The following is a 15,049-nucleotide window of genomic DNA, read 5'->3' as shown; positions in this document are numbered from 1 at the left end:
AAAATCATACACAAGCACGGCGCAGACCAGCTTCTGAACAACAACCAGCATAAATGGAAGTTCTAGTACCTTAACAAAGTTGTTCAGGTGGCCAAGCTTCCTCATGTTGGAGACCCCGTGAAATTTGGCGATGTTCTGAAGGATCTCTCGCATGTTATCTGAGGGTTCTGTGGAAAGCAAAAACCTTAAATTAAAATGTCTGGATTGAGGACAGGAAATATGCATTTTTAACTTTATTAAAATCTCTTTTGAATTAAAATCACATTGTTTGGCGTATAACAACATAAACATATCACATAATAATGTATCTCCATATCCACTATGAAGCATAATTTTCCCTGTGCAGAACTCAAATAAAACCTCTATGGATCTTCCATGCAACTGATTTTTGCACATAAATTGTATTATGGCCTAAATTCAGCAATTGCAATTAAACTTTTCCATTTCTCAAGAGAGACGTCAAACACACTAGCAAGGGGAGATTCATCAAGATCAGGCTCGTCAAAGACTTTTTGCATCTAACACCCACCAGCTTAGATGTATCAAATGTCTGAAACCTTAAAACACAGACTTAATAAGCAACATGCAACGACACGAAGCCATCGAGATGCTTTAATAAGCCAATGACTGTTTACTGATACAGTCTAACCGAGCTGAATGCACTGCAGCTATTCTGAAGACATGTAGATGTTTACTAGACAACCCAAATTGATGTGGCTGTGCACTACAGATCAAAACAACACCCAGGTACCAAATTCTAGTGAGAAGCCTAGCTTAGACAGCATATCTGAGGCTTCACTCAGACGTAAATAATCCGGTCTGTTTAAGCAAACCATTAGATTCTGAGACAGTCAACATCTCATCCAGTCCTATTCTCCTGTTTGCAGGCCAGATAAAGCAGATGGGAAATTACTAATGACCATTTCGAGGATTTAAGCTGAATTTGACAATTTCTTGGTTATTATTATAGAGAAGCATTATGAATGTGTTTCTTATGATATCTACGGTGACTCTCACCTCGCGTAAGATCCAGCGGTACATTCTCCTCCCCGCTGTCATTCCGACCTGTCAAGCACAAAAAACGACACAATAAAGATACCGTGAGGCCTTATCCGCGCTCCAACGGATGCTACACACGCAGAGGGCTATAAACAGCTGCAGCTGCGCGTGGTAACGGGGTGTGGGTGCCGTTAACTTGCCTCTCATCCGTACACTCCGGATCGGACGGCCGCGGATGCTGACCGCCATGTTGGCAGGGACGTTCATCATCACAACACCGGAACTCTCGTAACCTCTCGCGAGGTTTGCGCGTTGACTCACACACTCACTCACCCTCCGGTTATATTACATTTGTGAACAGTGACAAAGATGATTTTCTAGTTAATAATATCCTCGTTCTTGGAAGGTTTCATATACACAAACCTAAGTACTTGAAAGTCAAACCTAGTTTTTGACTTGAAATCCTACACACTGAGTTTTCTAAATTATTGGTAAGGTTTATTTTTATTTTTTCATTTTCTTTAGCACATGATCCTACTGTTATGCAAAGAGTATTATTTCAAGCGATGCTTATCAAACTTTGAAGCTTTTCTTCTTGTAATCTGTTAAAATGCTACTTTTTACATTGTAATAAAATATAGGCAACACATACACATTTTATGTAGAGAAATATTGTAAAAAAGTAAAACATTAAATTATTACATAAAACACAAAGCACATAAATGATGTTATATCTGTTATAATATATATATATATATATATATATATATATATATGTGTGTGTGTGTGTGTGTGTGTGTGTGTGTGTGTGTGCGCGTGTATATAGGCTATATATATATATATATATATATATATATACACACACATTTATGCTGAATGCTTATTCATTGTATTTGCACCATTTTGATTTTACCACCATTTTCTGTTTTTATTGTCATTCCAAAAAAAAAAAAAGACAGGATCAGAAATGACTACACTTCTTCTGAGGTCACTGTATATACAACATATAATATTTACTGTAGATCATTCTCAAACAATGAAGATACATAGGGATTGTTTGGTGAAAGAATGAATGAAATAAGGATGTTCACAGATGATGTAGACACACTAGATGAGTTTATCCAAGCTCAGTCATTGTCGTAGACGCACTCTGTAACAAATAAGCAGAAAAAAAAATCATTCCAATACAAAATTATGAAAAGATTTTAACTGAATACACCTTCATTAACTGTGCGGGTTAAACCTTACCGCCACCAACGTCATCATAAATACAGCCGTCCCTTAGAGAGGAGAGGAAGTGAGACACAAAAAATATGAAGTTGTGGTCAACTGATCAACCATTGATACAAAATCAAAATGGCATTGCTGAATTTTACACAACAATAACTCAACATTTACTAATATTCACTAACATTTAGGCTCCTCCAATAAGCCAAGTGTGCTTAGAAATGCAAAACCTGACTAGGATCAAGAAATATGCATAATAAAACATCGTCTAACCAGAATAGAAATAGAAATGAACAGGAAGACTATACTTACTCCTCCAAATTAGCAGTCGACACATAGCCAACTGAAAGAGACAGAGAAGAATTAATGAGAGTTTCCTCTTCTGCTAAGACCTGTTTTGTCCTAAATCAACTCACATTTTCCTTCGCTGTTCCGGCCGATGATTTTGTCATCCACTGGATGAACGATCACATCAATGATTTCTCCAGGCTTGACTGGCAAGTCTTTATTACCAAACTTCTTTATAGCCAGCGATTGGAGAACAGTAGTTTGATACAGCACATTGATTTCTGCATTATACTGCAAGAAGAGGAAACAAGGGTTAGTACACAGAGTCACTCACTCAGCATCCATAAAAAAAAAAAAAACCTATCTTACTTTAAACTTCTTCCTAAACTCTTTTTCCTCCTTCTCAAACTTTTTCTTTTTCTTCGGGTCCATCTCGTCTGTCTTACTTGTTGAGCTGAACTTTCGAGAGCTGCGGGCAAAGAGAGACTTAACATACACTCCCAATCAAAAGTTTGAGGTCTGCAAGGCTCAAAAATGACATACTTTTATTCAGCGGAGAAACATTAAATTGATTAAAAGTTACAACATATCAAATAACCAGAACTCAGTAAATGTGCTCACTTTTTGATGTGGAAAAAAAGATCAAAATGTCAACATCTTCAATTGTCCCGTTGTACCTTCTCTTTATGGTAAATATAATTATTTTTTTATGTCCTTAATTTGATGTCAAATTTGATGTGTTTATTGTTGTTGTTCTTTTCATCTTAAAATCTTCTTTTTGAGAAATGTATTGCTACATAACTATTTGTTTTTGTGCAATAAATGACTTATTTTGATATTTTGTTACATTATTAAGTGATAAAAGAAGCCATTCAAAAGCTTGGGATTTTTGTAATAAATCATTTGTAATAAATGCTGTCCTTTTGAACTTTCTATTCATCATAGAATACTGAAAAAAAATCAGTTTCCACAAAGATACAATAATATATATAAAAAAAAAAAAAAAAAAAAAAAAAAAATATATATATATATATATATATATATATATTAGGGTTTTACTGTATTTTTCCAATAAATGCAGTTTTGATGAGCATACAAACTTCTTTCGAAAACACACCTTATCGACTCAGACTTTTGAACAGTTGTGTAACATAATGAATATATTAAATATAAAATATTAAAGATTTATGGGAAAGGACACTTTACAAATTTGCTTACTAAAATAATATATATAAAATAAGAAAAATGTAAATTGGTGTCCGCTGAACTACTTCTTTTGTAACATGTATGAAGTAACCTTTTAGGAGACTGCGGAGGAAGAGGGAATTCTGCTGGAATGATGTCGTCATATGTCTCATCAGTGGCACCTGTTGGATACACACACACACACACACACACAGACACACACACACACACACACACACGGAGGCTCTGAGTGGAGACATTTACAGATGCCTTACTCCAAATCAACAACACAACATTCAAGAGAAATGTTTTTGTGCATACATGGATTCTCTGAGAATCAATTCCGGCTCTTGGCTTTGCACCAAGCTACAGTACATCACTCAACCATTCAATACAAGCAAGCAATAATTGTACATTTTATGCATTTCTGAATTTTAAATGAATTCCGATGCTTTTATATTATTTATATGGTTGTGCTTATACTAAATTCATATATTATACTAACGTATAGTTAGAATGGTACTCACAGACATTAAACGCAGTGGGGTCTGGAGGAGGTGGAGGTAGAAAGCTGCAAAACAGCAGTAACATTACAGCAGATGGCAGTAAATCTACTTTATACAGTATGTGCTTCAGGTTAAAAGGCACTTGTAAATAATACTCATTTACTTCAAAACTTTATGACTTAAGAGTGTCACCTATCAGTGTGGAATCTGCACAGATTAGTTTAAAAAAAATTATGACACAATAGACTTTTTTCATAAATATAGTAAGTCTATACTATTTTATAAAATGTATAAAATACATGCACATGTTTTATAAACAAGTATATGTAAAATAGAATTTTTGAACATTATAAATTATTAAAAAATATTTAAATAATTTAAAATGATAAGCTCAAATGTAAAAATAAATATTAAAATAAAGATGATTTGGTGAATTTATTTATTTTTATTTAATATTGTTTATTCAGCATTTCCAAAGCATAAATAAATTATATTTTAAAATTAATTCAAAAGAAGTACAGCTATTTTAAATTGTAATAATACTTCACAATATATATATATATATATATATATATATATATATATATATATATATATATATATATATATATAAATGAATTAACAAAAATACGATAACAATACAGTATATTCTATCAAACAAATGAAGCCTTAACTAGCATAAGAGACTTCTTTCAAAAACATTAAAAATCTGAGCATGGAAGTTAATAATAATTTAAAAAATTGTTGTAATTGTTTGGATGAATCTACCAGTATTTGTGCATCATATGTTATATATGTTTCTGAACATGAATCACCTGAAATCAGCTTGTGGATCATCTGGACAGTCATAAATATCAGCATCACATTCAGCTGCTGGAAGCAGTCACATGACAAAGTCGTGAACAAGGGGAAACAATCATTTCCTTTATGTTTCCTTCATTTGACACTCACCACATGATTGCAATGTGATTTCATTTATATTTAAGAAATGTATAATGAAATGGCTTACCATCTGGTAGACTGAAAAAAAGAAAAGATTTTTAGTAAAAAAAAAAATGCAAATAACAAATTTACCTGAATAATCTTTAATAAGTTAATCTCTTACTTATTGAGGTCATCATCTGCGCCCACATCATCATACACATCCTGTCCATCCGGTGTGCTTCTCATAACATCTAGAGTGTCAGGCTTCACAAAGCCATCTACATGAAAACACACCAACACAAAGTCAAAGGCAGCTTACCCAGGCCAGCCGAAGATGAAGAGACAAACAGGAAGCTTCAGCCTAATATAGACCGAGCATGTTCAGTTTAGCAGCTCTTGTCGACAATGTGAGGCATTATTGAATTCTTGGTGTACGGCAGAGTAACTCACAGTGGCCTTCAGGGTTTCTGGCGAGCCAGTAGTCCTTCGGGTTTTCTGTTTTGCGCACAATTTCAACGCTCTCTCCCTGCTTCAGTGGAAGTTTGTTCTTTCCTCCCTTGTGATCCACACTGGCCTTCACCGTTTCAAGCACCAATATCGGACCCTTGATCTATCCGAGCACAAACAACAGTAATAAAAGAAAGAAAGAAAGAAACATGTTTACATGCAACATGCAACAAAATGTCTATGGAAAAAAACTCTGGAAAAGTGAGTCTGGGTTACAAAATGACAAAATAATGTAATAAATGAAGAAAAAAAGTCCACATACATACATACTATTTTCTGCAAAAACCGTTTGCTGTGAGCTTCACAGGGTCAATATTAATGGACGGGCTGCTATAGCCAAACCTTTAGTCACTTATGCCAATGCCAAATTATTCTCTGATTATGAAATTATGATGTGGAGAAGCCCAAGAGATTTATGTGAAATTAAATATCAGTTTTGATTTTGAGGTGAAATGTATCTCCAGATGTGTTTTTGGAAAGTATTTCTGGAGCTTTTCACAAAAATAACGAAAATAAAAATAAAAATAAACTGAGCTAATTACTTTAAACTTTTTCCTGGCCTCCTGCTCCTTTTTCTCTCTCTCTTTCTTCTCTTTCTTTTCCTGCTCCAAGCGTTTCTTCTCTTCTTTATCCAGCTTTTTCTTTAGTTCTTTAGAGTCTTTAGTCGTCTTTTCTTCTGTCGGTTCTTTGTTGTTTTCTGGCCTGCGTGGGGAGAGTTTGCCATTAGCAGATGTTTGAGTGAGTTGTCCTTTTTCATTAATTGTCTTAAAATTTGAGCCCAGTTGATTTGCAGCCTTTACTAAAGACTAACCAACTACAGAAAATGTGAGTAGCATTTATTTGCCTGTGCAAAACGTGCTATTACGATACTAGGGTGCTGCTTCACAAGTTTGCTTGTGAAGGACGGGTGATAATTAATACTTTGGTTCAGGGGTTTGCTCAAATCACTAAATATTAATAGCAACAATAAAAATTCATTAATACTCATATTGTTACCAGTTGTGTTCAAGATCCTCGTACATTTCCTCATCTGACATCTACACAAGAAACACAAAGCGACATCATCATTGGCTTTGTAAGAGTTGCTGCATCAAAACTGTAAATAGTGGCCTTTGGCTCACTACAGTTATCCTCAGTCCATTATAATGAAAGTTGTTTATGATCTCATTTCCTTTTCAGATGCTGATTTTTTTGCAGAAGTGTCTCAGCAGCGATATGTTATACTATTTAAAACATCTCTAAGAGACGTTAGTTTATGTGGTGTAAGTAAACACACTGAACATTTCATCTTTACCTCAGGGACATTGCTGCTTTCATCTAAAACAGAAAGAGACTTTGTTAGTACAGACTTAAAAAAAAAAAACCTCAGCACTAATGATAGAGGAAGTCACACCTAATGTCTAAATTTGATTAAGTATGGTCTTTAAATGTAGGTCAACCGAGTTGGATATTTTGTAAGATATTGTCATTCAGACATTAGGTATCCAGATAGTTATTGGGGTGACTGAATGTATCAAATGTTAATATTAAAGAATTTCTCTGTGAATGGCACCTAGTGAAGTCTCTGTCCGGCTCATGACATCCGTATCATCGTAAAACCCCTCCTCATCCCTGTTCACAACAGAAGAAACACACTTTCCACAGTAAATACAAGCTTACTTTTAAATTGCAGCTTCACATCTTTGTCGAATTAGTCAAACATTCAATTATACCATTGCATTCCCTCACAAAAATATACTGTACTACAGTGTACAATATCAGGGTGGGAATACTATGAAATTATGAACTGAGTTTAGCATTGTGGTAATGCAAATATTACTGGGTCTTTTATAATATATTGTTATTTTTCCACTGTACTATTACAATATTCATGTAAAACAGCATTTTTGTTTATTTGATGTGCCACCGTGAGGTACTTCATTGTATTACTACAGAACAATATCCTAAAATAAATAAAATTTAAATGATTAAAATAATCATATGAATTTTATATTTCTCTATATTTATTTTATTGTAAATCCCTACAAATCTCCAGAATTATAACTGATACGTATCTCATAAAAGGATCACTCACATCGGAGGGGGAGCAGGTAGAAATGTGAAGTCTGATGGTGGGGGTGGGAGGGAGAAATTTTCCTCAGGGTTGCTGGTGTTGGATACTGATGAACCAGCAGAGAGATACAGAACATAAAGCGACAAGTAAATATATGTGATTGTTTATACCAGTTCACAATTTAGAGAAATAGCTTTTGGATGTTTAGACAATAATACAGTAGGACCAGGAAGCATCGGGACACACTTGATAAAAGCCATTATATTGGGTAACATAACAACACATCAAACCAACAGAACCATATAAAATCTACTTAATTATAGTGAAAAGAATACATATAGGATTAATTTTCCTTTTGCAAAATATTAATTCTGTCAAGACAACTCTCGGAGGGATTGGCATGGTAATGTATATGACAATGTTAATGTATTTGGTCTTAGCAGAAGCTCAGAGACTTGCTACTGCCAATACATCCACAACTTGCTGCTTTCAGCATGTCAGAAATATTGCTGCTGTAAATATAACATACATATACTGTAGCATACATGAATCAACTCATAGCAGATCTATACAGGTGGAGCTGGGGAAGGTGAAGGCTCTAGTTATACATTTGAATGTCGAGCAGCGAGCTCATTGGCTACCGATACAGGAAAGAATGAATCAGCTGCCATGTGATGATGTCTTTAGGTCAGATTGAGCTAGACCTATCGGACTGCACCATCTAGAGTTTCATGCCAGAACTCTGTATTCATGTCTTTATTATTGTGATTTGATCTCAAATGTTGTTTATTATTGTTTCAATCGCCTTAAAATCATGTGTGTGTGTGTGTGTGTGTGTGTGTGTGTATATATATATATATATATATATATATATATATATATATATATATATATATATATATATATATAAATCATATTTGCTTTGCTATTTAGTTTAATGACGCAATGACATTTCAACAATTTTAAGTGATTTAAACTACCATTCAAAAGTTTGAGGTCCGTAAAGATTAGATTTTTTAACAAATTAATATTTCTATTCAGTAAGGATGCAATGTATAGAACAAAAATTACAGTAAAGACTACAATGTTGCAAATTATTTCCAATTTAAATAAATGCTGTTCAACTTTTACTCATTAAAGAATTGTCAGTTTTCACAAAAATATTAAGCAGTAAATCTGTTTTCAACACTGATGACAATCAGAAATATTTCTTGAGCATCAAATCAGCATATCAGAATGATTTCTGAAGGATCATGTGACACTGAAGACTGGAGTAATGATGCTAAAAATTCAGCTGTGCATCACAGAAAAAAAAAATACATTTTATATATATATATATATCTTACCGTTCCCTGTGAACTTGTCGAGGTTAACTTGTGGAGGTCTCTGTGGTTTGGCCGGACACTTTCCTAACAAAAACAAACCGGGAAGTGGCTTCTTTTTCGGCACTGACAAATCACCAGTAGTGGTTTCCGGTGCTGCAGAGATCTTTTCATGAAGAAGGGGTTTCTGTTTGGCAGGAATCTGGGATCCAGCTCCAGTAGGGGCTTGTGTATAAGCGTTCTCCTGTTTCCCTCTATTGAGCAGATTCACTCCAAAAGCATCACTTCTCGAGTCACTACTGGTCTTGATGTTAGGAACTGGAGGATTGAATCTGGTCTCCATAGAGTTAACCGTAAAGTTGGGTTTGACCATGAGAGGTTTAGGAAAAGGCTTGGAGCCTGGACCTTTATTCATGTCCACAGGTTTGAGTTTCACCTGATTGGGGATCAACACTGGATTCTGCTCATGATTCCTGGCGCTGCCGAATTGATTGTTCTGAGCAAGTTGGGAAAATGGACTTTCACCAGAGAGTGACTTAAAATGTGACATCATGGGTGGTACATTAGCGAAATTGGCCTAAAATGTCAAACATAAACATTAGCAACACTTTACAATAAGGTCTCATTTGTTAATGAACTAACGGAGCAATTTCATTTTACAGCATCATTAACCTTTGTTAATGTGAGCGAAAATACAATCGTACGGTGTTCATTTTAGTTCACAGTGAATTAACTAATGGTAATGGATACAATTTTGGTTTTAAATTTGCTAGTGTAGAAAAAATTTTAACTCAGAAATTGCTAGTAAATTTCACAAATAATTACGAGGAAATGGCAAGTAACACTTTGAGAACAAAATTTTAAAGTAGGAAGACCGGTATATTTTTTTAATAAAATGTACTCCAATAATCACTGTTTTATTTACAACTTTAAAATATATAAATTAATTCTGTAACACTAGGCATTATATAACATAGTTAATCACCCCATGTTTGAAGCCACATCTTAATGACACATCAAATCATGTGGCTTGTCGAGGTGACATATGTAAACCGGAGCAAAATAATCACATAAACTTATTGAGGGGCCTACGAAAGGCTGATTCTGTTTCAAAACAAATTATAATTTTAGGAAAATTTTGAGATTAGTTAAAAATATAAAATTGCAATTGTGATATAGTCAAAACAGTGTAATAATAATAATAAAAAAGTGTTTTTTGAAAAAGTCTCAGTTGTAAGACAATGACCAGTTGCATAAACTGCAGACAGTAATCCTGCCGCCCGCAAAAAAATAAATAAATAAATAAACACTTTTTTGAAAATTTTTGAAAAAGTGAAAATTTGCTAAAGAACATTTAGCAAATTTAAAGAAACTTTTTCTGATATATTGATCCTTTTGTGAAATGTAAAGGTTCCATGGATGTTAAAAGTTCTGTGAAGCAACGTTATAAAAGTAAATCTGAACACAACCAAACACAAAATCCTAGCACCGTGTTTTACACTGTCAACACGAAATATAAAAAATTATTATATTTATTAACTATTATCCCTAATATCATGATTAATGCAGCAATATAAAAACCTCTTTTTAGAAGGCTACTGATAAAAACAATGAATATTTTAAAAAGCCGTGAAACTGTGCATATTCACACTTTTAGATTTCCGCCTTTACACTCGCCACTCTTTACATTCACAAGCGTGAAAAACAATGATAATTTTTATGTTATCTGCTTCTTTAAAATGCAGCTACATATATATTATCACATTCTTATCGATCACATCATATAATTAACATTTCATTAACACTGATAAGCAAATACACAAGCATCACATCACTATTCATATTATTGCATCTGCTACCTTAAGTACAATCAAGATACTCAAGAACCAAGTCATCAACAACAAACTGAACAATCATAATAAAAGACAAGACTTATTTAAATAAATCAGCATAATTTCCCAGCAGACTCACCCAGCCTGTACACAAGCGTCCTTGCAAGAGTATAGTGACTCTGAAAGTGGTGAGAATCACAAATACACCCAGAGGAAATGCATGTTTCTATTACTTTAATAAGGAAGAGGTGTAACCAGGGTTTCAGTATCGAGCATCACAACCCTGATCTGGGGTCAGGTTTAACATCAACTCAAACCACACTCTTTGTACTTTCAGAACAAGAAACAACACAAACTCTAGTCAGGCATTCAAATGCCATGAATAATAATATTAATAGCACTGGCATTTAGTTTAGCAGCATTTGATTAAACAAAATGTCATTTAGCTGTAATAAAGGAAGAAGGAAGTGTTTGTATTAAAGCCAGTCAAAATGGAAACTTAAATGAAAGTTCAAGTTCAAGTTGAGGTTGAGGTTAGGTTTGGGTTAGGGTTAGGGTTAGGGAACGAAAAGGTACAGTGGAACGAAAGGTCGTGCCTCACGGAACCACGGTGCTACATAAATACAGACATACAAAAATGAAGTAAAACAGTATAAACCTATACACAACAATAACCTACTGACAAATTTTAAGTACTATCAAACTATATATATATATATATATTAGAGGTGTAACGGTACGCAAAAATCACGGTTCGGAACATCAAACTGCAGGTTGTTTATTACTACAAACTTTTTTTTACAATTTGTTTACACTTTTTTTTTTATATACTTTTTTATAAAATATATATAAAATAAAAAAAGAATAAGAAATAAAATACTACTGCAAACTTTTATCAGTAGGCTTTATATTTATGCTCAACATTAAGTATAGATATTGTTGTAGTAAAGAAAAGATCCTGGTCTGTCGGTGCCTCGGCGGCCTCCCTCTATGTCACCTGGTGATTCTGGTGACACAGAAAACGCGAAGCAGCCGTCACGCAACTGACACGCAGCAGAAACGCCACGCTCACTCCACGCAGCCAGTGTGTCACCGGGCTTAGAATCAGCTGCAGGGCAGGATTTGCGCTGAACGCGGAGTCTTCCGCCACTTAATATGTTCGTTTGGAAACACGAAAATGTGCCTATGTTCCGCACACAAAATATTGCATTCGGTCATTCGGTACACACGTGCACCGTACCGAAAGCCCTGTACCGAAAGCCCTGTACTGAAATGGTCCAGTACGAATACACATACCGTTACACCCCTAATAATATATATATATATATATATATATATATATATATATATATATATATATATATATATGTTTACCTATACAAAAACTGAAAAAAATACGAACTATACGAATGCTTCACATAGTACTGTACATGTGCAAAAAGAAACAACGTAAGTCAAGCAGCTGGCTGGGGAACAGTACAAGATGATTTGTAGTGCATGAGCATGTAAATACACACACACACACACACACATATATATATATATATATATATATATATATTTCTGTCTGATTATGTACACAGCAGTGTGGGTGAAAAGTGTCTGGTGTGCATAGACGAGAGTGTGTTACTACAGGTAGTTTGTACAGGCCCACTCACCTGTGTATAGCACACTTGAAATGCACACAAAAAAAGAGTGTTTCAGAGTTTTTCTGTGATGTGGTAAGGTTGGGGTGTGGAGTAGGTCCATGTTTCAGGAGGTAGGGAGTTTGTGTGGGGTTTCAGAGGAGGGTGAGGTTGATTTGAGTTCAGGACTCTCACAGCCTGTACTGGGGGGAAAAGCTGTTGACGGAGGGGAGAGGGGCACCGATGATCTTTGCAGCTGTGATCACTGTCCACTGGAGGGTACAGTTCCAGTACCAGACAGTGATGCAGCTGGTCAGCACACTCTCTAGAATATGGTGAGGATGGGTGGAGGGACACTTGCTCTCTTCAGTCGGTGGAGAAAGTGTAGGCGCAGTTGTGCCTCCTTGGAGAGTGACATCCTAGTTAGGATCTTCCTTATGTCGGCTGGAGACAGACAGAGCACCTGGTCGTTGGGCAGTTTTTGTGCATGTGTGCCATTCTGCATTTCAAACCATGAATAAAATTGTATTCACCATCATTTTTGTTTCTATAACGTGAATATATCCTCTATTGTATTCTTGAACAAAAACAATCAGAGTGCCTTCTTATCACTAGTTTTATTTTGATGTCAAGGGTCTGTTATTTAGTATATAGCCCATTAGCATTGCCAGCGTGGCTGCGGCTAATCCCACGTGCATTGCCAATAACGTTACTCTATTCACACTGAAGAGGGACATCAGGAGCCTGATCGAGATGGTTTGCAGCACGACACCCACGGTGACGGTCATCGTGTCAGGACCACTGCCCACATATCGACGAGGACACGAAAGGTTCAGTAGACTTGTTGCTTTAAATTAATGGTGATTGTCATGGTGTAAAGAACAGACACTGCTATTTGTTAATTGGAATCTTTTCTGGGAGCATCCTAGGCTGTTTCACGCTGATGACCTGCACCCCAGCAGAATCGGAGCGGAGCTGCTCTCTGACAACATCTCCAGGACACTTCGCTCCATGTGACTAGTAAGACAATTCTCAAATAACTATTATGATGACTTTTGTTCTACCCGCTTAAAGCTGCGGTAGGGAACTTTTGACGCTCTAGCGGTTAATAAACAGAACTGCTTGCGTGTTGCGGAAGGACATTGTAGCTGGAACTACTTCTCTCTGTTTATGTCTATGAAGAATCACAAAGGTACTGGGTTACTCCGCCGCGGTACCCCTGAAGAAATCTAAAATAGTCCGAATATATCTTACCGCTCCCGGTAAGAAACAACCAATCAGAGCTGCGGTCCGTAACTTTTTTTTGTGTTCAAAGTATACAAAATGTATATAATAAGCAAGTACACCATGAATCCATTTTCCAAACCGTGTTTTTAGCTTGTCCTGAATCACTAGGGTGCACCTATAATAATTGTTTATATTCGGACTATTTTAGATTGCTTCGGGGGCACCGCGGCGGAGTAACCCAGTACCTTTGTGATTCTTCATAGACATAAACAGAGAGAAGTAGTTCCGGCTACAATGTCCTTCCGCAACACGCAAGCAGTTCTGTTTATTAACCGCTAGAGCGTCAAAAGTTACCGACTGCAGCTTTAAATGATAGAAGTACTTGCACTGTACAATCTATAAAGACTGTGTCTGTTCCCCGAATAGTGAAGTCAAAATACAAATTTAATATAGGATCTAAAAAAAAAATCTTATCTTGATTAAACCAGACAAATGTAAAATAAATAAACAAAAAACATTTTTTAAGTTTGGGCTCATAAACATTAGATCACTCGCACCCAAAGCAGTTATTGTAAATGAAATAATCACAGATAATAGTTCTAATGTACTCTGCTTGACTGAAACCTGGCTAAAAACAAATGATTATATTAGTCTAAATCGTGGGGGAGGTGTCGCAAAAATATACAGTGATATTCTCAATGTTACCCAGAAAACTGGATACAGGTTTAACTTATTCGAAATACTTTTGCTTAATGTTACACTGTCAGTAACGCAAAATAAATCTAATGTATCTCTTGCTCTGGCTACTGTGTATAGACCACCAGGGCCGTATACAGAAATCGTAAAAGCATTTGCAGTTCCCTTTCATAGGTCACTTCGATGCTGCGGTGACGTCACCTGCTATGGGAACACCTTCGGTGTGACGAATGTCTGAAGCCCTATACCATCCCGCCAATCCTATTGGCCAAATAGCGCTTGGCACCGCCCTACGCATGCGTACACATCGTATACCTGGGTGCCGCGCGCCATTTCGCTCAGATTTCATTCCTTTCAGGGAAGCGAATCATCTGTGCCCTAAGAATCATCTCGCGTTCTCCAGCGGTTTCTACGTGCATGGAATTTGCACCAGGATCTGTGTAGGTGTTGTTGCGACCAAGGCCTAATTATGTTCCTAGGTCGCATCTAATCCCTTTCGCTTTCAGCAAATGGTCCTGGAGGCTTTATCCCCTGCTGAGGCGGGGTCAGAAGATCTAAGTCTTTGCCCCTTAGGGCTTTAAAGACTTATGTGGATCGTACAGCCCCATGGCGTGAGTCTGACCAGCTGTTTGTCTGTTTGGACATAAGAGTAAGGCCA

At 35.9% G+C, this 15,049-nt stretch overlaps 2 protein-coding genes across 4 annotated transcripts in view; both read right to left on the bottom strand.

Moving 5' to 3' along the window:
- The window catches only part of LOC113067977 (rapamycin-insensitive companion of mTOR-like), a 29,952-nt gene extending 28,655 nt beyond the window's left edge, over positions 1 to 1,297 (bottom strand). For both annotated transcript variants that reach the window (XM_026240489.1, XM_026240490.1), the window contains exons 1-3: positions 1,200 to 1,297; positions 1,018 to 1,065; positions 70 to 167 (exon numbers count right to left, since the gene is read on the bottom strand). In XM_026240489.1, coding sequence (XP_026096274.1) covers positions 70 to 167; positions 1,018 to 1,065; positions 1,200 to 1,269 — 216 coding nt within the window. In that variant the 5' untranslated portion in view covers positions 1,270 to 1,297. The remainder of the gene's footprint in view (positions 1 to 69; positions 168 to 1,017; positions 1,066 to 1,199) is intronic.
- Positions 1,298 to 1,946: 649 nt separating this feature from the next.
- Positions 1,947 to 11,528, bottom strand: LOC113067976 (FYN-binding protein 1). Of its 2 annotated transcripts, none has more exons than XM_026240487.1 (18): positions 10,983 to 11,528; positions 9,036 to 9,588; positions 7,711 to 7,795; positions 7,189 to 7,247; positions 6,931 to 6,953; positions 6,633 to 6,673; positions 6,179 to 6,338; positions 5,580 to 5,739; positions 5,311 to 5,407; positions 5,215 to 5,225; positions 5,021 to 5,075; positions 4,227 to 4,270; positions 3,812 to 3,881; positions 2,884 to 2,983; positions 2,643 to 2,805; positions 2,539 to 2,569; positions 2,248 to 2,279; positions 1,947 to 2,149 (listed from the first exon to the last, which is right to left on the bottom strand). In XM_026240487.1, exons 2-18 carry the CDS (start codon positions 9,562 to 9,564, stop codon positions 2,127 to 2,129), a joined length of 1,683 nt encoding a protein of 560 aa, XP_026096272.1. In that variant the 5' UTR covers positions 9,565 to 9,588; positions 10,983 to 11,528; the 3' UTR covers positions 1,947 to 2,126. The 2 variants fall into 2 exon arrangements, with proteins under 2 accessions (XP_026096272.1, XP_026096271.1); XM_026240486.1 differs by having other exon boundaries at positions 5,021 to 5,078; positions 10,983 to 11,527.
- Between the last annotated feature and the right edge of the window lie 3,521 nt (positions 11,529 to 15,049).

This window comes from Carassius auratus, linkage group LG30F (genome assembly GCF_003368295.1).
Source record: "Carassius auratus strain Wakin linkage group LG30F, ASM336829v1, whole genome shotgun sequence".
NCBI classification, from domain to species: Eukaryota; Metazoa; Chordata; class Actinopteri; order Cypriniformes; family Cyprinidae; genus Carassius; species Carassius auratus.
This window is presented reverse-complemented; position numbering and strand designations above follow the sequence as displayed.